General features: G+C 38.2%; 1 protein-coding gene and 1 non-coding gene across 4 annotated transcripts in view; one reads left to right on the forward strand and one right to left on the reverse strand.

The window, feature by feature from the left end:
- The first annotated feature begins 608 nt into the window (after positions 1-608).
- Positions 609-27,095, forward strand: part of LOC140166547 (uncharacterized) — a 35,904-nt gene continuing 9,417 nt past the window's right edge. The window contains exons 1-13 of one of the 3 annotated variants that reach the window (XM_072190032.1): positions 609-824; positions 8,372-8,559; positions 9,870-9,950; positions 11,972-12,253; positions 15,828-15,938; positions 16,060-16,338; positions 17,836-17,946; positions 19,117-19,404; positions 22,201-22,344; positions 22,962-23,072; positions 24,026-24,133; positions 25,546-25,626; positions 26,619-26,726. In XM_072190032.1, coding sequence (XP_072046133.1) covers positions 8,541-8,559; positions 9,870-9,950; positions 11,972-12,253; positions 15,828-15,938; positions 16,060-16,338; positions 17,836-17,946; positions 19,117-19,404; positions 22,201-22,344; positions 22,962-23,072; positions 24,026-24,133; positions 25,546-25,626; positions 26,619-26,726 — 1,723 coding nt within the window. In that variant the 5' untranslated portion in view covers positions 609-824; positions 8,372-8,540. The remainder of the gene's footprint in view (positions 825-8,371; positions 8,560-9,869; positions 9,951-11,971; positions 12,254-15,827; positions 15,939-16,059; positions 16,339-17,835; positions 17,947-19,116; positions 19,405-22,200; positions 22,345-22,961; positions 23,073-24,025; positions 24,134-25,545; positions 25,627-26,618; positions 26,727-27,095) is intronic. The other 2 variants (XM_072190034.1, XM_072190033.1) reach the window with 2 other exon arrangements.
- On the reverse strand, positions 23,393-23,464 carry Trnav-aac (transfer RNA valine (anticodon AAC)). Its single transcript has one exon. It is a non-coding gene; the product is annotated as a tRNA-Val (tRNA).

The raw sequence follows: 27,095 nt of genomic DNA on the forward strand, positions 1-27,095 counted from the left end.
ATTCTTTGTGTTTGGATCAAACGTTTAAATTAAAATCATTTATTTTATATTTTCATTAAAAAACAAAAACATTTTATTTATAAAAACATTTTATTTATTTTTAACTGATTTCGTTTTTTTTATTCATTGGTAGAGCACCAGTGCAGTCAGTCACCTTCGGAGTCTTATTTCACTTTTTATATAGATGAGCACTCCATAATAATGCCTCTTTGAAGGTGTCTTGGGAAGTATTTCTTGAACTGCATATCTCCTTGTCTTGGGTAGGCATCAAACAATTCTCTGGTCTCTGGACTCAGGACCAGACTCTGGGTTAAACCGGTTTTAAGGGACCCCAACCGTCCCGCTTCCCTCAGAGCATATTCCAGTGCTGACATGAACTCCATCAGCCGATTTTTATCAATTATTTATTTATTTATTTTTATTCATTTATTTATTTATTTATTTATTTGATATTTATTTATTTATTTATCTATTTATCTATTTATTTATTTTGGACAATACTATATTTATTTATCTATTTATTTATTTGTTTTTATTCATATTTATTTATTTATTTATTTGTTTGTTTGTTTGTTTGTTTGTTTGTTTGTTTGTTTGTTTATAGAACTTTACAACAACGAGTCTGCGTAGGAGAAAAAATTTCCCTTATGAAATAATGGAATGACCGATCGATGAATCCCTCACGTGATGATCACATGACCAGCCCATAATAAACAAGCCAACGTGAGAAGTGCAGTCTTAGACAGCTAAGGGGTAAGAAATTTGGATTTTTTGCCCATTCCAGTTCACATCCAGAAGCTTGAAGTATTGGAAAAGAGCGATAAGTAAGTATTTATCACATGCAGAGTATTTCAGTTAAAGATTATTTAGGCTAGGGAGAAAAAATATCAAATAAACAATCAAGCAGGTCGTCGTCGTGAACGGACGTGCCTCTCTCGAGCTCCTTAATCTCAATTGTCAGAGTGTTAGAGGGAAAGTGGCTAATCTTCACACTCTTATTGATGACGAAAGGCCAGACGTCATCGTCGGGACAGAATCATGGTTAAATCAAGATGTCGCGTCCGGCGAAATTTTCCCGCCAAACTTTCATGTCTTCAGAAAAGACCGTAAAACTGATTCGCACGGCGGCGTTTTTATTGCCGTCTCAAACAAGTTTATTGTGTCCGAAGAAAAAACCCTTGATACTGATTGCGAGCTAATTTGGGTCAGTATTCATGTGAAGGGTCTTAAGCCAGTGTATATTGGATCTTTTTACCGTTCTCAAGCATCATCCGGCGTTGAATATATGAAACAACTTGATCTTTCTCTTGCAAAGATCCCGCCAGCCGCATCGGTGTGGCTCCTTGGCGACTTCAATTTGCCAGATGTTGACTGGGGAAAAAACATTTTCCGTGCAGGAGGTAGATATCCGGCAGTTAGCAAGTGCATGCTGGAAATTGCAGACGATTATAACTTGACTCAGATAGTTAACAAGCCTACCAGGGAGACAGTATTTTAGACTTGTGTTTTGTCTCAAACCCGTCTTTTGTTGCTAATTGCGACGTTACTGCGGGAATTAGTGATCACGACATGGTAATAGTCAACACCAAATTTGAAGCCAAAGCACTCAAGCCCCCAAAGAGAAAAATCTTCTTGTACAAGAAAGCCAACTTTTGTGCAATTGACAATAAAATCTTGAGTTTTAACCAGAAGCTTACAGATGAATATGTGTCTACAATTAGCACCAATTCATTGTGGTCTGAATTTCATCAAGTTTTGCAATCTGCCATTGACGAGTTCATTCCTTCCAAGATGAACTCTACCAGATTTAATCTTCCTTGGGTGAACCAAGCTACCAGGCGCTCCATTCGTCATAAACAGAAACTCTACAACAAAGCAAGGAAAACAAAATCTCCCTTACCGATTGGTCTAAATTCAAAAAGCCCGTCAGCACCATTGACAGAGAGATTAGAAAATCTCATCAAAGGTATATCAAGGAGGTGATAGGTGAGAGCCTGAAGAGTGACAACACAAAGCCTTTTGGAACTACATCAAATCAACTAAACAAGAGGTTTTCGGCATTTCTGCACTCTCGTCATTGGGTCGCTATGTATCTTTAGCTGCTGACAAGGCGCAAGCATTAAACCAGCAATTTTGTTCTGTTTTCACCGAGGAGGACACTGCGAATATCCATAAATTACTTCCGCTAAGATCCCTGAAATCCCTAAGCTTGTAATTGACACAAAGGGAGTTGAGAAACTTTTGTCTGAAATACAACCCAAGAAAGCATCTGGGGCAGACGACATTTCTGCCAGAGTCATCAAAAGCTGCGCTTCTAGTCTTGCCCCAGTTTTCCAAAAGATATTCCAAAAATCAGTTGACACCGGTGAACTACCTGACCAATGGCTGCGCGCTAACATCATACCCATCTACAAAAAAGGCGATCGTACCAACCCAGCCAACTACAGACCAGTCTCACTGACTTCAATCCCATGTAAAATCCTCGAGCATATTATCCATCGTCACATCATGGATCACATAGACAAATACAAAGTTCTCACAAATCACCAGCATGGCTTTCGTCAGGGAAGATCCTGCGATTCACAACTTGCAGGCTTAGTCGACGACCTTACTCAAATCCTGGACAGAAAGAGCCAAGCCGATCTGATTATACTTGACTTTAGCAAGGCTTTCGACACCGTCCCCCACCAAAGATTGCTGCGCAAACTGGAGCACACAGGCATTAACAACAGCCTTTTGATGTGGATTAACAACTTCCTGACAACCAGGCATCAAAGAGTTCAGATTGAAGGTGAATCATCTCCAGAAGCACCAGTTACCTCAGGAGTCCCTCAAGGGACTGTGTTGGGTCCCTTGCTTTTCTTGCTTTATATAAACGATCTCCCGGCTGCTGTGTCATGTAAAGTGAGACTTTTTGCAGATGACTGCATTATATACAGAGAGATAAAGAGTGCTCAGGACAGTCTTCATCTCCAAAAGGACATTGACTCTCTTTGCAAGTGGGAAAAATCATGGCAAATGTCGTTTAACTCAAGCAAATGCTATTCCATGCACGTCACTCACAAGACTAAACCAGTTCATCATGAGTATACAATGAATGGAGTTGCTCTCCAGAATGTTAAACAGCAGAAATACTTAGGGTCGAAATCAGCTGCGACCTCAATTGGGCCCACCACATAAAACAGACATCTAACAAAGCAAATAAAATGCTCGGACTTTTGAGAAGAAATCTGTACTCATGTAACAAGACAGTCAAAGAAATGGCATACAAGGCTCTTGTGCGTCCGAAATTAGAGTATTGTAGCGCTATCTGGGATCCCTATCAGAACTCCAACAAGGCTACTTTAGAGAAAATCCAACGTCGTGCTGCACGCTTCGCTCAAAATGATCACTCCAGGAAATCAAGTGTCACAAAAATGCTGACTAATCTCCAATGGGAAACGCTAGAAAACCGACGCACCAAACTCCGCTTAACTACAATTTACAAGGAAGTTCACAACTTGGCGCCATCAAATGTTAAGCCATTAAGCAATACAACCAATCACAAAACCAGAAGTTCTCATGGTCCACATCTTTTAGACATTCCGGCTTTTAATAAGAACTGTTACCAATACTCGCTCTACCCCCGCACAATAAGGTAATGGAATCTCCTGCCGGCAGAGACACGCGATGCTCCAGAAGTCACAATTTTTAAAAGTAAACTGGATGAAATGGACATTAACGAACTATGTAAAAGAGCTCATTTCAAGATATAATGTAGGCCATCGTATCACGCGACCTGTGCGTTATAACCACCAAGTACCGGCGGTGTTTGCACAGTATAAAGCAGAAGCAGAAGCAGAAGCAGAATATGTCATCCTCGCCGGCACTCATCATGCACTATGCTATGGCAGACCATGATGACTCATTTCACTGAACTTTCCAGAATCAACCAGCTTGATCGAGAAATATATCTACGATCCTGCCAATCCATGACGACACGATAGTTATTGTGTGTATAGAAGATAGAGTTTGCTGGTATAACACTTTCACTTCAGTCAAATATCGGGTTTTTTGTAGATTGTCAAATTTATCAGTGATTCTACAGATGACTGACTCCAGCAGTGGGTTTTCCCGGGTTTTTTCAAAAATGGATTGAGGATTTAAGGATCGAGGCCGATTCGAGGGTCACACTGGACATTTGTTGTGAAATTTTCTCTTGTGTTTATTAGTTTATTACGTTATCAATCACCATTATACATTGTTGTGCTTGAATCAAAGACATACATTTTTTGATCAAGATGGAACAGTTGCTGAAGTATTATACTTGCCCTCAAGTTCACGAACAAGAATTGTGACACGGTCTGGTCCATGGGGGCCAAACAGTGGCGTACCGTGGCCGCCCCAACCCGGGGGCTGAAGGAAATTCAATTTTGCCGCCCCTTCAAGGGTTTCATGCAGGCGCTAGCACCCTAAAACCAGCACATTTTTTTTTCAAAAATGTTATGCTTTATCACATTTTTCCGCCTTTTTTATTTACTAATTCTTTTTGCCGCCCCCTTCGTTTCTTGCTGCCCCTTCTTCTTACGCCGCCCCCGGTGGGGTCACTCAACTTGCAATAGTGACCGCACGATCGTTACTAAAATCGCGGAAAAAGGGGTCTTTTTTAGGGAGTGTTCATAAATACTTTGGTGGGGGGGGCTGGAAAATATTTTTTTTCATGTCAAAATTTTTTTTTAACCCCCCCCTCTTTGCGAACCCAAAACTTTTTTGACCCCCCGCTTAATGGACCTAAAACTTTTTTGACCCCCCCTCATATTAGGTTCAAAACTGTTTTGACCCCACCCCCTCATTTGTACACTATTTTCGCCCATGATATGGGGATGAAAATGCCTTTATTGTGACAATGTGCGCATACAGCGCGCAAAACGTTTTGTATTTTACACTATTTTGGCCCATGAATCCCCATGATCGGGGTGAATTTGGGTGGAAAAGGGTTCCTTGCCACTATTCTTTTCCTTTGCCCTCCAGATTTTATCTTTCATTTTTCATTCATCTTTGTCATGGGGGCACTTTCCCCCCTTGCCACGCTACTGCCGAAATGGGGTGTTTTGCTATAAATTTGCTGGGCCAGTTCGTAGATCGCTGGCTTAAAATTGTGCAATTTTACCCTATATTTGGGCCCAAAACACGGTGCTTTTCGATGTGCTAAAAAGTTGCATAGGGCAGTTATTGTTTTTTTTCTCCTACTAGGATCTTTAGGGGATGTCCCCATGGAAAAATTAGGGGTGGAAACGTGTACCCCGTTCTCCAAGATTCCTCTGCCTATAATTGTAAAGCAACATGATTTAGTTGATAATAAATTAATAATCTGTACTGCATGAAAAATTATTGTAAAAATTGTCAACACTAAAGAAGTCTTTTGGTGATTAAAAGAGCAGATCAGAAGGAACTGACACAAACCTCAAAATTAAGTTATAGACAACAAGACAATTTTTAACACTTCATACTTATATTGAATGACTTTTCAAAATACATAAAGGACCTGATCAAATGCCCTTATCTGGAATGAACTTTTGTTCTGGTTTTAGGAGAACATTTGCGCGCGTAGCGCGCGAAAAAAATGTCAGGCTATTTTATATTTTTTGCTTCAGGACTAATGTTGCTAAAGTTTTTACACCCCCCTCACGTGCCCAAAAACTTTTAACCCCCTGTTCATACACCCAAAACTTTTTAACCCCCTCTTCAGAACTCCTAAAATTTTATGACCCCCCCTACATATTTTCCAGCCCCCCTACCAAAGTATTTATGAACACTCCCTTAGGGCTTGTCCGCGGACAAAATTGTCTGTGAAATTGGAAAAATAGGGGTGTTTTATCGCACAAATATCCGCGAAATTGGAAAAAAAGGGGTTCTTATTATTTTCTCCTGATCCCGTGGATAGCTGGTCCCCAGGAGCTGGCCAGATAAATAAATCACAGGAATAAATTTATGCAGTTATTGTATTTCAACAACCACCACTATGTATCTCTGATTTATATGCAAGCGTTGCATTGCAAGGGGTACTACTTGAATTCTGTGATGCCCTGTTGATTACTAAAAAAAACATTCATAAAAGCCTTCTCCTTGAAATGTTGAAATAGAGTCAAAATTGCAAATGTGTCCTCGGAATCTAAAAAATAGGGGTGTTTCAGAGTACCATTTTGTCCTTGTTTTGAAGTAAAAAGGGGTAAAATTTCATGATTTGTCCTTGAAATTGACTGCGAAAGGGGGTAATTTGTACTTGTGGTAACAGTCCTATGCGTCCCCCCTGCCAGGGAGTGACCCCACCGGGCCGCCCCCCTGCTTTTACCCCGGGGGGCTGGTGCCCCCAAAGTCCCCCCCCCCAAAAAATATGCGCATGCCAAAGGTAATGTCATGTGGATATGCCCTTCATGTGGGCTACCAAATTATTCTCCTGGGTCTGTTTATTCGGATGGCTCAATCAAGCTGACAAACAGCTTTACCCGCAGTTTTAGTAGTATTGCCTCAGAGGTTGTTTCGAAATATTACCTAACGCAAAGGGCATCTGTGTAGTCCTAGTAACTAGGAAGATCGAACACAGACATAATCATTTGGACGTTTAAATGAGCTGGTTTCTTCTGCTTCTGCTTCTGCTTGTATACTCCCCAACGCTACAATTGTAACCAGGCGAGGAGGAAGTTGTGCGCAATGTGTTAAAGATGTTATGCTTGTTGACTTTGATAGTGGTGGTTCAGGACCTCTTGCTTAAATGACTTGGTTTCTTCAATGGTTACTATGTTTTGTGGGATAATGTTCCAATCCTTGATTGTGTTTGGGAAAAACAAGTTGACCCAACAGTCCTTTCTCCCCGATGGTCTTTGGTAGGCTTTGTTGTTGTTCTTTCGTGTGAGGCGTTTCACCGGCTGCAGATACTTTTGCTCTGGGATGGCTGCCTGACCGTTTGCGATTTTATGCATGAGTGTGACTCTGTGACTCTCTGGTTTAATACCCAATGTAAAAGTAAATGTTGTCACGTTCTCAGTTACTGGCTAGCATCCGTGAGCAAATTTGTTGCTAGTGTTTCTCGAGTAACTCGGAGGGGGATCTCCCTCATTCCCTTCTGGCTACTTTCTCACCCAAAAAGAAAATTCAGCCTGAGTGATAAAATCAACAGAGCTGAAAATTTGCGCATTTTGATTGTTAATTGTCAAGGTTTAAGAGGTAAAAAAGCCACCTTTGCTGCATGTTTGGATATCATTGCCCAGATATTGTCCTTGGCTGTGAAAGCTGACTGGACAGTTCAGTCCTCAGCACTGAGGTTTTTCCCAAAAACTTCCTGGTTTTCCAGAAAGATAGAGAACCCAGAGAGGTGGGGTGTCTTTATCGCTATCCGCAATGACATATTATATACTTATAATAGGTACCCACTGAGTTAGATTGCAACTGTGAAATAGTCTGGGCTCGGATCAAAATTGTTGGCAGAAAGTCAATTATACTTTCTGCATCCTACCGCACACCTGACATGAACAATGAAAATTATATGAACCAATTAAGCCAAGTGCTTTAAAGGAGGATTTCGTGATCCTAGCATCCTCTTTTTATGACATTTTTCAGTAGATATCCACGAAAAAGCTTATTTCCAAAATTTCAGTTGATTCCGATTTTATGCGTTTGCGAGTTATGCATGATTATGTGTATTACACTGCTCCATAGACAATGCGTTGTAATTTCGTTCTGGTGCACCAGAACGAAATTCAAATTTGGCGATATTTTTGCTAAACGAATTAATCTGCAAGAAATATTTGGTACATAAACATTATGTAGCCAGAGGTATCCAGTGGTGTAAAAATCTCAACTTTTTTGGGAAAAGTGGGGGATGAGGCTGTGGATCACGAAATGCCCCTTTAAGGAGTACTACACCCCTGACCAATTTTGTGCCTATTTTTGCACTTTTGTCTTTTGGCTTGCCAAAATTTCTTGCCCCCCCCCCCCCCAATTTTACCCTCCCCAGGGCTCATAATTATTTTGCATTTTGCATTTTTCTCAAAAAATAATAACACACTGGTAACAAAAGTTATGTATATTATTGGGGCAAAGAATCCAATTACTACACTGAAATTTCAGTGACTCAAGACAAGCTGTTCAGTATATATGACAGGAAATGAGGTACATTCTTGCGGTACCTCTTTTCTTATCATAAATAACTAACCGCTTGTCTTGGGTCACTGAAATTCCAGTGTAGTAATTGATTCCTGCCCCTATAATATACATAACTTTTGTTACCACTGTGTTATTAGTTTTTGAGAAAAAATGCAAAAATAGACACAAATTTATCGAGGGGTGTAGTACCCCCTTAATGAGAAAAATTGTACACTTTTGTTTATTACAGTATTTTACAGATGAAAAGTGATATGAAAATAGTCTCAGTCCGTTGGAAGCGAACTAGGAAAAAAAGAAATTAAAAGGAAGTTAGGGAACTACTAAAGAAGAATCTAGAATTACCTGTTTGTATATTGCCTGTTTTGCTGAGCTGTGACTGATTAGTGAATAGTGTCACCATGATGCCTACTATTCTGTGTGAGTATTTTATGTTGACTTGTCACATGATGTTGTAAATAACTCCTTGTGTGACACTCATCAAGATCAATAACATCAGTTTGAAAAAGGCCTACCTGGGTAGTGGCCGCAAGCCGAAAGCACACATGTAAGTGAACATGTTTGTTGTGAGAATTGGTCATAAATTTCATCAATAATTATTATTTTATACTAGGTAGCGGGATACTCACGCTTCGTGTGGGTACCTGCTAGTTTTTTAGTACACAGGGAGCAGTTAGTAAACAAGAGTGGTTTATTTATAAAAGGTGGTAGTCCGACGAGTAGGACCTGTTTTTTTTTCTTAGTTACCAACTATACTCAAACTCTCATCGCTCAAGAAAATCCACTAACCGCCCCTCCCCCCCCAAAAAAGGTCCTACAATAAAAGTCACTTGCCCCCACGTTGGTTGAAAACTGGTCACTGCTTGCAATATGAAACCATGATCACTCCAAATATGGCATAACCCTTCCAAAAGTCACGCCCATTCGATTTGGCAGTGACCACCTGTTGTGTGTATCACTCATCTCGGTCAGTGATTTTTTTCGGGCGGCACGGTCACTGGACTTTTATTATTCGACTTTCTTGCATATTATAGGGGAAAGGACTACAACTACTGCACTGGCAATTTTATATCAGCACAGACAACAATTGTGGAGTTACAGTCAAAAATGAGGGAAAACCAATATTTGATCAATAAATCAATAACTACTTGTTGTTTTGAGTTGCTGAATTTTCGGTAAAGTAGTTGTAGTCCTTGCCCCTATAATATACATACCGTATAATAATACTTGTCACCAATGTGCTATAATTTTTGAGAAAAATGCAAAAATAAGCACAAAATCATCTGTGTCGAAATTCTCATGAAATTGTTGGCAATCACATTTTTCCTCCTGAATTAAAAAAATTTAAATAGATAGGCTATTGTTTTTGGCGTGCAAGTGTAAAATTGGGTTGAAATTTCAGTATGTGCAAATAAAATTTTTCCATAAAATAAAAAATTTTCCTTCCTTCCGTGCCAATTTTTTCAGAGCATGTTACTGGAAACAAAAGTTAATTTTTAGTAGGCCTATAACGGGGAATTTGCTACCCAAAACTTTGGCTTTGATTTGTCCCTCAGTTGCGCACCCTAGGCAGAACAAAAAATCATTGAAAAATCCACTATTTGGGGCAAAAGATGCAAAATTGTCAGATTTTTGGCTCCCCATATTTCATATTGCCTCCATTCTGGTGCCACCACTGGCAATGAGCTCTCATGTTTGTAAGTTTTCATTATTATTATAATTTATTGCAGATATGGTTCAGGTAGCTTCTGCTTTGGTGATATTGCTGAATGTCATCATGTTGTCGGAATGTGCTGCACTTATGGGCCCAGGTAAGTATACATTGAATTAGTATGCATTACTAGCTATTCAATAGAAGCAAAAGTAATTAAAATGTACAACTTATCCAACTTTGAATTTTTTTTTATATAATTTTTTAGTAGCAGTATTTCTCCAGTTTCCAACCTTGAATAACAAGTAATTTAGGGTACAGGGTGATTTAAAATGAACTGTACCCAACTTCACCCAATTTTTTTATATATATTTTCGGGCATTGTAAATATTAAAAAACAATCATTGAAAGCAGTGATAAGTGTTCTGTAGTAGAAATTTTGAATTTTGATAATAAGTGGTTTTAGTCAGAAGATATTGCATTTTCAAGTTATCACCCCACTTTTTAGACCAACACACGGAACTAAGTTTATCCGTGCTCTCTACCATAGTAACAAAATGCAACTACTATGATTACGTACATGTACAGCAAAACCAAGACAAATGTTATTTCGCATTATTAAATCAATACTATTGATATTCAATTATAATGTCAGGTTTGGAAAGATTACATGTTAAATAATACATGTAGAACAAAGGACCCGTTGACTTGAAATTGTAGAGGGAAATTTGAATTCAAATAGAAATGGTGCTGGTGCAATATCCGTACACTCGTAATTTGACACCTGATGTTTTTCACCAATAATAGGAAACATAGCCCTATTACAGCTTGCAATATAAAATTATTTAAATGTCGGTAAGTATTTAATTTTAATTGTATTAATTTATCAATTCATCTTATTTTCATTTTTAAATAAACATGCGCAATTTATGTTGATATGAAAGAGTCTGAGGGCAGTTGAGTAAGCAAAATGCTGTAGAACAGATAGTTTGAATGAAATACTCATCCGTGTGCAACATCGTTTTTGGTGTGTTTTCTAAGAATGTACTTTTCTTCAAAACCATTAGAAGTAAAGACATGATTTTTTCACCAATAATAGGAAACATACTTTCCTGTTATAGCTTACAAACACAAATGATTTAAATGTAGGTAAGTATTTAATTTGAATTTTTGAAGTTGGGTACAGTTCATTTTAAATCACCCTGTATATAACTTTTTCTTTTTTTTTTTTTTTTTAAAAAAAAAAAAAAAATTGGTTTTGAATTTTGGCCCGGGAAGGCCAATGATGAGCGGGAACTCGGGTATCCGAGGGGGAGCCTTTATTACAAACAATACAGTATCATCATTGTTTTTAGAGAAACAATAGAAAACAATATGCTGCATTGAGGGAGGCATACGGACTATAGCAGTTTTACATATATTATTTGTGGACAATTCAAAGATTTAAGATTCTGCCATATTTGCCTAAAATATGGAGGGTAAAATATAATTGAAGACCGTATTAAAAAAAACTAGTTTGCATCTGATGTCAGGGCAAAGGCACAGCATGATTGGTTGCTAACCGATTTAGTATAGCATTTTTGGTCTGGTTGACAGAACATTTATACGCAATCTAGTCTTTTTAATTCGGTCTTCAATTATAGTGTATCTCTGGAATATTTTGCCATATGCCCTGCAAACATTTATGTACAAGAGTGCACAGTTTACTTTCTGCCTGTAATATGTTGTGGCAATAATATGTGCTTTGTAATGCATAGGCCTAAATATTGATTTCAAACAGATGGACTGGAAAGATCCCTTGTAGCCTCATGCCCACATGGACCAGGGTGTCTTTCTAGGTGATCAGGATCTGGACCCGTCAGCTTTTATATTGTTGTGTCTAGTTCAAAAGCTCTTTGCATGATGCGGAGAATTTGCTCTCCAAAATCATCTGTCCAGACCCTTATCCCACTCCTCCATTCATTGTTGGACTACCCATTCTTTCTTATCCTGTGCATTTGTGCATTCTGACTGGTTTTAGTAATTATTGTAATTAGTCATGCATGTATTTGTATGTGCATATTTATGATCAGCCTGTCCCAGCTCAGTCATCCCACAAAGTAACTGTTATAATTTGTATAAGGTTTGCTTTTTGGTAGACAAATTATTAAATGATGGTCATTTTTTCCCTGCAATTTACAGTTCATATTACAGTGCCGGACAACAGGATTAACAACACATATGTAGATTGTCCAAACAAACTGCTTAAGAGCAACTCAACAACAGAGTCCTATTTCTTAGCTAATGAGAGAGGTTTGCCATTGCCACCGTATCTTCCAACACGTGAATGTTTTAATGGTTGCCAGAAAATATACCCATCTCGCCTCCTTGTCATCACTAAGTATACTCATATCGATGGAAGTGTAGTATTCTATTGTAAGTCATCGGAGCGTGGTGAACTACATGCGATCAATGTAACAGAAGGTAAGACTTAAATTTGGAGACCAACTTGTGGTGCACTAGCTTGCACATTTTAAACATTAGAGGTTAATGACTGCTCAGCATACGTGACACGATCTAGTCCATGGGGGCCAGTGGCGGCAAATTTGAAATTGAGATAAAGGTAAAAATATGGAGTAAGAAAAAAACAAAACTTCATAACATCAGAACGAAGTGTAGTAATGTAGTAGTGTTTATTTTCTTTCATATTGCATCCCTAAGGCTGAAATACATGGAAACTTACAATTTTAAAACACATAAAAAATATATGATATTATATATATTTTTAAATGTAGTGAATTTATTATTTACATCATCATTCAATACAGAACTGTTTCGTATAGGTGTTGTCACACCTACACTCCTCAGTTGAATGAGAGCACAAGCAAAATATACCTGGCCATGACCTGGCTGGGTGGGCCAAAAACACAGCATTGAGCTAATTAAAGTGTCTATAAAAAGTCTGACATAAATTATGAGCGACTATAAAAGTCAATGATAAAGTTCCAATAAAAAGGCATATAGGCCTTGGTAAAAGTCAAGGTATCAAATGTTACACAATAAGTACTTCTTCTTATGTCTACAAGCACTCACAAGTTCATTTCTATTATTAAGAGTTGAAATAAGTGGTTTATAAATGATATAATATTTTTCAGTCAAGCACAAATTACATCTCTTTGTATTTGGAGAGTAGGCTTTGGCACGTGTGATTATTCTCCATGCAATTGAGTAGTTAATATTCTTGTCCTTTAAAGACCATATATATTGGCTGAGAGTGGTGGCGTTACGATGTTTTTCATTCTTGAATGAGCTGGTATGGCAGTTGAATCTAGTTTTGAATGGTCCTTCCGTTAGTCCAACATAAGATTCCTTTGTTTGAGTATCATCCCGAGTTACAGAAGCCTGATAAATGACTGATGGTGTAAGACAATTGCCATCTAGGGGCATGCGGTTTGCGCCTACAGTTACATGGTCTAGAAGAATCCGTTGAAGATACATTGAGATTAGCCTGAATGGATTTGTTATGTCCAGAAATGATCTGATGCATATTAGGCATGCAACTGTAGCTGATTTTTATGGTATTTCTGTTGAGGATTTTGTGAAGTTGATGTTCAGGAGGAAAGCACCTATCCAAGAGTGAGAGGAATTTCTGGCCGACATTAGTTTCAACTGTATCACTGAAGGGCGGATTGAACCAAGTGATATTACGCTTCCTGTTGCGTTTGTCTGGTTGATGATTGATAGGTTTAGGGCTGTACTTCAGCTTATAATCATAACCGCTTACAAAGAGATGTAATTTGTGCTTGACTGAAAAATATTATATCATTTATAAACCACTTATTTCAACTCTTAATAATAGAAATGAACTTGTGAGTGCTTGTAGACATAAGAAGAAGTACTTATTGTGTAACATTTGATACCTTGACTTTTACCAAGGCCTATATGCCTTTTTATTGGAACTTTATCATTGACTTTTATAGTCGCTCATAATTTATGTCAGACTTTTTATAGACACTTTAATTAGCTCAATGCTGTGTTTTTGGCCCACCCAGCCAGGTCATGGCCAGGTATATTTTGCTTGTGCTCTCATTCAACTGAGGAGTGTAGGTGTGACAACACCTATACGAAACAGTTCTGTATTGAATGATGATGTAAATAATAAATTCACTACATTTAAAAATATATTCCTGCTCCTTTTTAGTTGAGCACTTTATCTGTAGTGATGGTTTCATCTAAGTTTATTCTTGTTATGATATTATATATACATTATACAACAATCAAAATTACAATATTGCACTTGATACATTTCAAAACACAATTTATCACAAAGCAGTAAATAATTTGCTTAAAAAGTTACCTTTTTCAGAGTCATCATTGAGCAGCGACGTAGCTTGCGACACCATCACGGCGTCTTCATTCAGCGTAGTGATGTATTGTTTACAATCCTCCGGTCACATGACCACCCGATGGGTGGTCAAGTGTCAACAGATCATTGTAGATGGCGGGCAGGTCGTATCCGCATCCCTGTTGAGCGTGGGCTTTTGTGTCTTTATCTCTATGGCTTCCTGATCTTCCTGTTCCAAAATGGTCTTCCCTGCCGATAACTTCCCCATCTTCAATACTGATATCATGTTTATGATCAGCTTTGTGGTCACCGACTGCTGTTCGGGGGGGGGTGGTTCTAGTATGTTCTTTGAAACGGGTGCCGAGAGATCTACTTGTCTCACCAACATAAGTGTTCTCACCCATCGGGTGGTCATGTGACCGGAGGATTGTAAACAATACATCTCTACGCTGAATGAAGACGCCGTGATGGTGTCGCAAGCTACGTCGCTGCTCAATGATGACTCTGAAAAAGGTAACTTTTTAAGCAAATTTCAAACATGACAGAGTCCAATATCAGTATCCATGCTGCTAGCAGTAAATAAGTCATGCAAATAAAAATTATAAAAGGGGTAAAATTTCATAAAAGTCAACACACTATGGCATATAAAAACAATGATATTGTCTGAATGAATTAAGTTAGCAGGACAGTCCTGGGCAGGTAATATGAAAAAAACACGAATTATTCAATAAACTAATAAAAAATGGGATGGGGCTACCCTGGAAGCGCAAAAAAAAATAAAAAAGCTGGGACAATTTGTCAGCATTGCGTAGGTTGTGACCATGGACTCTGCCCCTGACAGGGGGTAGTAAATCATTTGTTCTGGAATTATTGGAGAGCCCTTCAGCAAACCTCAGACAATGCTCCACCCTCCTGTCACAGAGAGAGTCCAGATCACAATCACTCAGTGCTTCAGAATAAGATGTGAAATTCCTGCCCAGGACTATCCCGCAAGCTCTGCTCTGCAGCTTTTCAAGTGATTTAGATTGGCCAGCAGTTAAAGATGAGTGCCATGCTATGTCACAATACTCTAAGAGAGGTCTGATGTACCCTCTGTATACTGTAATAAGCTCCTGATTGTTAAAACCAAATTTTTTCAACATGCGCAGCATTTACAGCTTGCGGTTGGCTTTTTTAGTAATTTCAATTTTTTAGTATCCTGTGACCGCTCAATGTCGTCCAGCATACTACAATCCCGGGCTACAATTGTGTTAAAATTTCCATATTGGGCGGTTTGTAGCATGATCGTGTCGTAATTGCTGATGAAAATTACCTGTGTGTACGCATTTTGTCGTTTTTATGTTTACTCAATGAACTTCATATTTGCTGTGACACGATGATGAGCTGTTGACCATATGGATGCTCTCATCATTCATTTATCATAATCGTGTCATAATCGGGTAAATACAACACGATGACGAAAATATACTAGTGTGGACTGGGTCAAAAACTCAAAAAAATGCGTACCAGAAGCCAATTACAGTGCATATATATGCAATTTGCAAATATGGTTTTCATATGTTTTCTTGTTTGTATAAACTCACAAGTCATTGTGCTAGCTAATTATGGTGCAACTATAGGTTACCAGCAATTATTGCATTTGCATAAATCCACTAGGGGGTAGTTACTACATAGTTTTGGATGTGGCCAATATTTCTTTTGTATTTTCTGCAGATATTGATGAGTGCAAGTCATCCCCATGTGTGAGCGGAACTTGTACAGATCTTATCAATGGATACAAATGCAGTTGTTCTCCTGGCTTCACTGGTTCTAACTGTGAAATAGGTGGGTATCATCAAATCAATTATTGTAACATTTCCATAAACATTTGACTAAGTATTAATTTTCACTGTCAGATATGTCCTCTGTTAAGTTTGACCAATTTCATGTTCTCTTCAATTTACAGTTTATGTTACAGTGCCAGAGAGCAGGATCAATAACACATACATAGATTGTCCACATGCACTGCTCAAGAGCAACTCAACAACAGAGTCCTATTACTTGGCTAACAAGAGAGGTTTGCCATTGCTAACTTATCGTCCAACACTTGAATGTGTTAATGGCTGCCAGAAAATAAACCCTCGCCTCCTTGTCATCACTAAGTATGCTCGTATCGATGGAAGTGTAGTATTCTATTGTAAGTCATCGTTGCGTGGTGAACTACATGCGATCAATGTAACAGAAGGTAAGACTTAAATTTGGAGAACAACTTGTGGTGCACTAGCTTGCACATTTTAAACATTAGAGGTTAATGACTGCTCAGCATACGTGACACGATCTAGTCCATGGGGGCCAGAGGCGGCAAATTTGAAATTGAGATAAAGGTAAAAATATGGAGTAAAAAAGCAATAAACTATATAAGAAAATAGATATCAAAAAACTTCATAACATCAGAACGAAGTGTAGTAATGTAGTAATGTTTATTTTATTTCATATTGCAGCCCAAAGGCTGAAATACATGGAAACTTACAATTTTAAAACACATCAAAAATATATTATATTATATACATTATACAACAATCAAAATTACAATATTGCACTTGATACATTTCAAAACACAATTTATCACACAGCAGTAAATAAGTCATGCAAATAAAAATTATAAAAGGGGTTAAATTTCATAAAAGTCAACACACTATGGCATATAAAAACAATGATATTGTCTGAATGAATTAAGTTAGCAGGACAGTCCTGTGCAGGTAATATGAAAAAAAACACTAATTATTCAATAAACTATTAAAAAATGGGATGGGGCTACTGGAAGCGCGAAGTTCTGGCAAAAAGCTGGGACAATTTGTCAACATTGCGTAGGTTGCGATCATGGACTCTACCCCTGACAGGGGGTAGTAAATCATTTGTTCTGGAATTATTGGAGAGCCCTTCGGCAAACCGCAGACAATGCTCCACCCTCCTGTCACAGGGAGAGTCCAGATCACAATCACTCAGTGCTTCAGAATAAGATGTGAAATTCCTGCCCAGGACTATCCCACAAGCTCTGCTCTGCAGCTGTTCAAGTGATTTAGATTGGCCAGCAGTTAAAGATGAGTGCCATGCTATGTCACAATACTCTAAAAGAGGTCTGATGTACCCTCTGTATACTGTAATAAGCTCCTGCTTGTTAAAACCAAATTTTTTCAACATGCGCAGCATGTACAGCTTGCGGTAGGCTTTTTTAGTATCCTGTGACCGCTCAATGTTGTCAGCATACTACAATCCCCGGGCTACAATTGTGTTAAAAATTTCCATCATTGGGCCGGTTTGTAGCATGATCGTGTCGTAATTGCTGATGAAAATTACCTGTCGTTTTTATGTTTACTCAATGAACTTCATATTTGCTGTGACACGATGATGAGCTGTTGACCATGTGGACGCTCTCATCATTCATTTGTCATAATCAGGTCATAATCGGGTAAATACAACACGATGACGAAAATATACTAGTGTGGACTGGGTCAAAAACTCAAAAAAATGCGTACCAGAAGCCAATTACAGTGCATATATATGCAATTTGCAAATATGGTTTTCATATTTTTCTTGTTTGTATAAACTCACAAGTCATTGTGCTAGCTAATTATGGTGCAACTATAGGTTACCAGCAATTATTGCATTTGCATAAATCCACTAGGGGGTAGTTACTACATAGTTTTGGATGTGGCCAATATTTCTTTTGTATTTTCTGCAGATATTGATGAGTGCAAGTCATCCCCATGTGTGAGCGGAACTTGTACAGATCTTATCAATGGATACAAATGCAGTTGTTCTCCTGGTTTCACTGGTTCTAACTGTGAAATAGGTGGGTATCATCAAATCAATATTGTAACATTTCCATAAAAATTTGACTAAGTCTTAATTTTCACTGTCAGATATGGCTGTGTGTCCTGAACTCGCCACCCTTAGCGTTTACATGACAAATATTATGAATTTTTACACCAACCGGGTTTCTAATTAGATTAGCTCGACAATCATCAACCCTAAACTAGCAAAAGTATACATTTTTGGAAAGCTGAAGGCATCAGCAATTCCAATATATACATTTCAACTCATTATACAGGGTGACCTGCAAGTTATACAGGGTGGAATAAAAAAGATTTTGATAAAAAATGGGTCACTCAATGCATTGCTTATTACCAACTTACAGTAATAAACTGGAAGTAAACAACGTTCATTTGGTTAGAGGAAATGGAGAGCCAACTGACTTCGGAAGAAACCAAAATCACAGCTGTTTGGTAATCTCGGAATATAGGGTGTCCCAAAGTATGTTAGATTTTTTTACAATTCAACATATTTTGAACCTAAACATTTTTTCCCCTAACCCATACAGAAAAAATATGTCCATATTTAGATTCCTCATCAAATTTCCCTTCAGAAAATCTATACTTCGACATGTGATAGGATAAGTAATTAAAATTTTACAGTAACTTTCAGATTTTGAAGACATCAGCATTACTTACTACAGTGTTTAATATGACAACGGGTAGTTTTGTATGGAAAAGTTTGTATTTTCTACACTAAACCAATCATAAATGATTAAATACAATTAGTAGAATTGTTTAGCTGTAAGGCTGTGAGTCGTTTAGATGCTAAATAGAGTCCAAATCCAATTTACAGCCTTTACAGAAGCAGATTACGCACTAAAAATACCAATCCCATAGAGTTTGTGTGTACCACATCCCCACCACCACATCCCCACCACCGCCACCCTGCCCATTCTATGAAGCACAGTGTCAGTATTAAAAAGTTCCAAGTATTTCTTTTTACAGGGTTGAAAGTGCATTTTATTTAGCAATAAAATGAGACCACAAGCATGACAATAACTTCTTGCTTGACAGAGATATCATCACTTGTTTTGAGTCGACTTTGGCAAAATGTAACGTCGCCACCTTTTCTTGGTGGCGAGCTCAAGACACACGACCATATGTCCTCTTTTAAGTTTGACCAATTTCATGTTCTCTTCAATTTACAGTTTATGTTACAGTGCCAGAGAGCAGGATCAATAACATATACGTAGATTGTCCTCATGCACTGCTCAAGAGCAACTCAACAACAGAGTCCTATTACTTGGCTAACAAGAGAGGTTTGCCATTGCTAACTTATCGTCCAACACTTGAATGTGTTAATGGCTGCCAGAAAATAAAGCCATCTCGCCTCCTTGTCATCACTAAGTATACTCATATCGATGGAAGTGTAGTATTCTATTGTAAGTCATCAGAGCGTGGTGAACTATATCTTCATACAATCCAAGTAGCAGAAGGTAAGAACTGAAGTTGAAAGAAAAAAAAATGGTGGTAAACTTGTACATTTTAAACATTAGAGGGGGTATGACAGCTCATTAGGGATTTGTTTGCAGGTGTTTGTGAATAGCCTAGACTCCATTCTGAATCAAATTTTAGCAGTTGGCTATTGTTGACTTGTTTAGTCACAAATTTTCGCACTTCCCCATCTAAAACTGGGAGAAGAGGTTGCTAGCCATGCAGTGTCAGTTGACAATACTTGTCTAGCAATAGAGAGGTCCTGGCTTCAAGCATCTCTAAATTTTATTGCTGTATAAAACTCTTACTTCCGTCACATCTTTACTTTCGTATGATGACATCCCAGTCCACATCTATTGACTGTATGTACATAAATGTTGCATCTGTACAGTCGCTGTGGTGCACCGGAATGTGAGGAGGTGTAATGCACATATCAAATGCATCCCCGGCCCCTGGGGACCCGGGGATGGCCGGGTCGTGGGCCGTGGATTTTGGGTTTAAAAGTTCAAGTCCCGGGTAAACACCTGGCCAGTCCCGGACCCACCGGGGCACAACTCTCAGCCACTCCCCAGCCCCGGGCGAATATCCGATGCAAACCCGGGTATTCCTCGGCCCAAGTTCCCGCCCTGAGCATCGGATATAGGCCTGGATCTACATATGGTTTTAATATCGCGGGCTCAAAATTCGGTATTCAGGTATGTCTTCACTAAATGGACTGCCGAGCTCTGGACATGCTGGGAGGATTCAAACGCTTCAAATATAGGCCAACATCTGTTGCAAATACGTCAGTTACTCACCTTGTTGCGGAACATCTAAAAACGAAATTAGGCTACCTAGATTCTCGTCACTAGTGCAGAGCAGCGTAATTCTCAGATATAGGCATACTGTTTCCACTTTCGGACTAACGTCTATTATGTCTAATGACCCTTTTTCGGACGAGCACACCGTCGAAGGAATTTTACGTTACATATACTAAGTATCAATATCGGATCCCAGTCACCCGACTTTCCCGTAGTCAGTTCGTGTAATTGTCATGCTTTACAGTGGCAGGGGAACGGGACAAGAGGGGGATACCTGTGTACGTGCCATCAAGTGCTATATTTAATATGCATGCATGCTTGTTCTAAATATATTACGAGGCATGAATCGGGTCGGGAATAAACCAGGAATATCGTATTGATATAGGGCATACATGTAGGTCTATATGATAAAAACATCAAAGATATGAAAGAAACAGATCACTGTTTACATCTGTCCACGATTATACGGGAGTGGCGAATGTTCGATCTTTGCATGAACATTTTAAGCACATAATATTATAGGCCTATATATGATTTTTTTTATGTCAATCCAAAATGCAACTTCGATAATTATAATGAGGCTACTCTGTAAAGGCCCATACCCCATCCAAATAGGCCTACCTTGTATCTTGTTTAAAATCAAATGACCATCTATCAAATTTTTGGCACACTATAGTTATTAATATTTTGTTTGCTCATGAGGTTGTCATTTTGGGTAATATTGTAATATTTTATTATCACGGTCAGTTTTGTTTTTAAGTGTAGGCCTAATAATTTAAAAATTTACTCTCGGCGGTGGTTAAAGCTTTAAAAAAAAACCCAATACATTTGGCATAAATAAGCGTATAGCAGGCTCTCGTTTGAACGTGCATGTCAAGAAGCCAGTGTGGTCTGGGTAAACATGTTAACTTTAGAGCCCCGCTAAATAGCAGATACATGAACTACTATGGCAACATTTGGAAACAACAGCCAAGATTTTGTTTTTGGAATGGATTTATATGAACAATAACATTATTAATGTGGCGACTAACGGTGGATTATTAATATACATCCACGGCTCAAGTACGGCTAAGTGATAGGAATCCCTGACCCATAAATGTGGACATCCTTACTAGCAAAGCACGGCCCATTTTACTGGAAAACCCCGGGTAAGTTACGACATAATCCCGGCCCGGCTCGGGTAAAGTCCCGGCCTACTTTCCCGGGGTTTTGGCAGGCGTCAAGTCTTATACTAGTCCCGCCAACACCCGGCTCCCCGGGATACATTTTGAGTCAAATCCCGGGTCACATGATGTCAAGTCCCGGACCATCCCCGGGTCCCCAGGGGCCGGGGATGCATTTGATATGTGCATAAGTATTGATGCTACTTTGATCATATCTACCAATCAGAGACCCAACTTTATTGAACTGCCACCTCTGTTGAAACTCCACCTCTGTTGAAATTCCACCTCCGTGGAACCTCCGCCTCCATGTAACCACCACCAAAACTGCCTTTATTTGGAGACCTGTTGATCTTATTCAGAAAAATGTGTACTGTATTTAGATAGCTTTGGATAGAGAAACATTTTTTTTCAAATATCTGTGGAAAGAAGCCAGTTTGCTGATTGCCATGTAAATGTTTTATGAAAGTGAAGACATACATGAAGATGGAATATATGATCAAAGCAGTCGATTGAGTATTTAAACAAGGCAATTTTACTACTTGAATGGGGTGTGGCTTATTGCATTATCTTTTATGAATATTCAAGTCACAATGGGGTCAGTTTTGTGCTTTGAATTGTTCTCTAGCTCTTACTTATCACTGCCGACTGGCGGTGATTGACTTTCACTGTATTCTACCTGATTAGCACCTGTCTAAGATCACCCCTTTTCAATGCACCTGTACAACTAAAATTCCATCAAATATCTGAATAAAATTACCTTCAAAAACCTCCCATTTTAGGATATTTATGATGATTTTTAACATATTTGTGATTAATTGGTCCACTTCATTCACAGTACCACTCGCAACAACAGCAATGGCAACTGAAGCACTCAACAGTACTACATCACCTGATGATGAAAATAGAGGCGTCACAACAGCTCAACCAGAAGATGGAATAAAAACAGAAACACCAGGTGATGATAATAACAAAATACCTGGTGAGTGGACCAAGTTATTTTCGTACTGATTTTCATTAAATACACTTACATTTTTCTCATTACCCCAGTATAATTAATCGCCTGAGATATGTTTTGTTTAGATGGTGTTTACCCACATTGCATTTACATTTCATCATAACCAAGCTAGATTCTTTCATTGGATGGATGAGCACCAATCTAGTGACTAGATATTTTCTGTATCCTACCCTCTGCGCCTAAATACACCGGTGTATATAGTCAATAGATTACTATGCATGTGAATTGTCATGTAAACAATGACTGTACTGAGTTCGCTTTGCCAGTGCTGTGCAGGCCTGTATTTTATCAGCGGATTTGCAAGAAATGTTATTCTTATTAATGCAAAGAGGTAATTTTGTGTTATTTTGTTTCATCTTAGGGTATGATCATATGTATTGTTAGGCTCACAGGGATTGTCTGTCACCTCACTTTCACTAAGCTTCAAGTTCTTAAGTTTTGCTGTTGGGTGGTCCCCACAGGCAATTTGGAAATTAAATGGCCTCACCATATATGATATCCTCTACTAGATACTCTATTCTATATCCCACACATAAACCTTAATGCCCAATAACTAATTGTCTTTTCATTTCTCTATACAGTTACTGTAGGAGTGCCTGTTGTTTTGATACTGATGGTGGTATTCGTATTAATACTGTATATTCTCTACCACCAAGGTTACTGCTGTTTCAAGAAACCAGCAACAATACGTGGTAAGAAATCCTGGGGTGGGTGGGTGGGTGGGGCAGTGAAGTATAATTGTGTCCACATGTGTAACCAAATTTTGTCAAGACACCCCCGAAATGAGTTCCACCTTACCAGCAAAAATATTGCCTAATCAATATCAGGGTCTTAGCTAGCCACCCGTCTGGCCGTCATTTTTAGACGGCCAGTTTGCTCCTGGGACGGGCAAAATTAATGCCTTTGACAGATGCTATATTATAAATTGTATGTTTTGAGAAGCTAATTGCCCTTTTTAGTAGACCCAGTTTGTAGAACAAGGACATATCAGCATATGTATATTTGACATACCTGCCTGTGCGGGGACTTGAACCCCAGACCTCTCGCTTGTTGGGCGAGCGCTCTACCACTCAGCTACACAGACTGTCCCTGATAAACAGGACTCAAGTCTGGTACTTATGGATATGAGCAGTCATGCAGGCTAAACAATACAAACAACACATTACATACCAGTGTACGAGATCAATTAATGATGCTTACCTGCCAGCCTAATATAATCATACAAACAAGGGAAGAGGCTTACGCATCATACACTGAAACATTTAAACATTACAAACAAGTGCACGAGATCAAATTAATGATGCTTAATCGTTATTCTTAAAATATCAATATACAGGGGAAAGAAGAATTATGCATCGCACATTAGCACAATTAAACATGAAATTACAAATGGAAACATAACATGCATAGGCACTTAGGCAGATATACCAGAGAAAAAACTCCAGACATACCTGCCTATGCGGGGACTTGAACCCCAGACCTCTCGCTTGTCGGGCGAGCGCTCTACCACTCACCTACACAGACTGTCCCTGATAAACAGGACTCAAGTCTGGTACTTATGGATATGAGCAGTCATGCAATACAAACAACACATTACATACCAGTGTACGAGATCATAAATCATATTTCTTCAATTTTATTACAGAGCCAGACAGTGGTATTCTTGATTCTTTTAGAACTGATGCAAGTTTAGACTCATCCAAGTCTAGTGCTGAGGAGCAGTTGGAGCCCAGAGAATTTGTTACTTATCATGGTAAGATTTATAAGAACTTGATAGCATGGTTGTTTTTGTTGCATTTCAAATGATAAGTATCAATGTATGCCCCAGTTTGTAGAACAGTGCAAATAAATTGATATTTATCATTTGAACGGCAACGAAAATAGATTATATCCAGTACCATTTACCTCATTCACAATGGTCATAAAAGGATGTTTTAATTGCCTTTTAAACTTAAAATCCTAAAATTTAATGGCCTAAATATGTTGTCAATTATGGCCTGCAATTAAAATGACATAGCCATTACTGATTAGGTACACAGATATATAATATGAATATTTTTTTGGCCCAAAAAAAAAAGAAATACACATTTTGGACTTGATTTGCAAAAACTGTGAAAAGCTACACTATGCAAGTTATTTATGATCAGAAAAAAATGACTCTTTCTTGAAAATCATGACACAAAAAAAACACGCTTTTTACCTCATTTTTTTGTCTCACATTGGAAAATTATTTTTCTTGAGGTTGGTTCTGATAGTTCACCTGACTCTTAATGTATTGCATAACTTATTCTTAAAGCAAATTACAACCTATACTATTAAAGACTAGAGGGATGGTAACTTTTGCAAAATGCAATCTATGACTGTCACAAGTAGATTTTTACAACACATAAACAGACCCGACTGGAAGTAATTTGATCAGTGATTTGATCTGCCTATGCATGTTATGTTTGCGAGAGGTCTGGGCTTCAATTACCCACACATGTCTGGAGTTTTTTTTCTCTGGTTTATTTGCCTATGCATGTTATGTTTGCATTGTAATTTTATGTTAAATTATGCTAGTGTGAGATGTGTGATTTTTCATTCCCCTGTAATTTGATCAATCAATTTGGGTGTACAGGAGGGTGCATTTGGTCCAAGGATTGTAAGCTAATGCTATTCTATTACACTATTATGTTCAGGGTGAAAGTATGTATTAAAATTACTATTTATAGCACACATATTTTGCTCATAAAAGATTTTCGGGCAAAAAATAAATCCTTTAATAACTTAGCAATAATGGAGTAAAAATACACCAAATCTCTCCATTTGCACCCCTTAACCCACAATAGCTCTTGTGTAACATAATTTATAAACCTGTAGAGTAAACATGATATAGGTAGAAAGTTTGTTTTCAATTGACCCGTTCTGGTAAATCCCATAAGCCTTTGAAAGTACACCTGTGAACTTGTCATTTCATGTCACATCGACTTGCAATGCACAGTGACGATGTTTGATAAATGATGTGCGCATCGGCGCAGATCGGCATGACGTCAAATGACGAGTTCTCAGGTGTACTAGCAAAGGCTTATGGGATTTACCGATTCAATTCAAATTTTGTCACCACAAGTATTATAAAGCGATTATCCCATGATACTAATGAGAAAACTAATTTTGTTTGGTTTATAGATGAAGGCAATTATCGTGCTGATAATAATGTTTTGAGAGATGAAAGTAAGATTGAAGAAGATGTTCTACTTCCTGATGAAGGCAAGTAAAATATTACTAGTTAACATTACAAAGAGTTTCTTATATCCACAAGGTTTCTGTCATAGTCTAACTGAAAAGCTGACCTTCAGCAATAAAACTTTAACAGGAATCAGTAGCTGTCATATGTGACCATCCACCACAACTGAGCCCGGATGTCACCAGTGCCACTATTGAGATAAGCTCCATTGAACTTAACAATAAACAATAGGAAATAAAGGATTTATTGACTGTTTTATTGATTTTTCACTACTTAAATGTCAAGTACTATAGACATGATATACATAATTTTAAAGCTAATTTCAAGCAGAATATTTTGGTTGAATATCTCAAAAATGATGATTGGCGACTTCAGGGCTCAGTTGTGATTGATGGTCACATATGCCTTGTTTCATATAAGATGCATAATATTGCATATTCAGTGGAAGCTCACAAAAACTATAATATCTTTCACCCTGATGTGGCAGTTACATCAACGCGTTGAGGTAGATGTTTCGCATGCACATCTATTTGACATCTTTAAGCATGTGCATGCGTAGTTGCGTACGACAGTGTTTCGAGCATCCGCCACTTAAAACTGCCGATATTGAAATGTGCTCTGATACATCAGGGTGAAAAATGGTATACACTATGTTTCACCTTTACTTTGGTAGTGATGTCAATGTTTTATGCAGTTGTACTGCCGCCTGCCAGTGTTCTGACAAACTGATCAAGGGGAATGAGTCAGGGTCGACAATGAGGTTTACATATGTTTCTAAAGAGGACATTTAGAGCTTTCAGAAACTGAAAACCCCATGTTGATATAACTTTTTTACAAAGATACATCAATTTACCAATCGCTGAAGACCTGTGTAACATATGTCCAATGCTCAACTAGTTCAGCTACACAGTCTATCTTTAATAAATTCATTATTTTAAAGCTTGTTCTTAATGTACCTATCATGTCAGGTTCTTGCAGTGTTAATATATATCATATTTCTTCAATTTTATTACAGAGCCAGACAGTGGTATTCTTGATTCTTTTAGAACTGGTGCAAGTTTAGATTCATCCAAGTCTAGTGCTGAGGAGCAGTTGGAGCTCAGAAAATTTGATCCTAGTCATGGTAAGATTTAGAAGAACTTGATAGCATGGTTGTTTTTGTTGCAGTTCAAATGATAAGTATCAATGTATGCCCCAGTTTATAGAACAGTGCAAATATATTGATATTTGTCATTTGAACGGCAACGAAAATCATATCCAGTACCATTTACCTTATTCACAAATGTCATAAAAGGATGTTTTAATTGCCTTTTAAACTTAAAATTACCGATTGGTAATGACTGGTGTCGACGGCAAATAACTTGTTGACAGACTTGGGCTCTGGGCTGCTCTGTGGTATTCCAAAGGCTCCCATTTAAGTTGAGACAGCATTTTAGTGACACTCTCCTTCCTCTTGTTATTGTTTAAAACAAATCTGGCTGATCGGCGTTGA

This window comes from Amphiura filiformis, chromosome 12 (genome assembly GCF_039555335.1).
Source record: "Amphiura filiformis chromosome 12, Afil_fr2py, whole genome shotgun sequence".
Lineage (NCBI taxonomy): Eukaryota > Metazoa > Echinodermata > Ophiuroidea > Amphilepidida > Amphiuridae > Amphiura > Amphiura filiformis.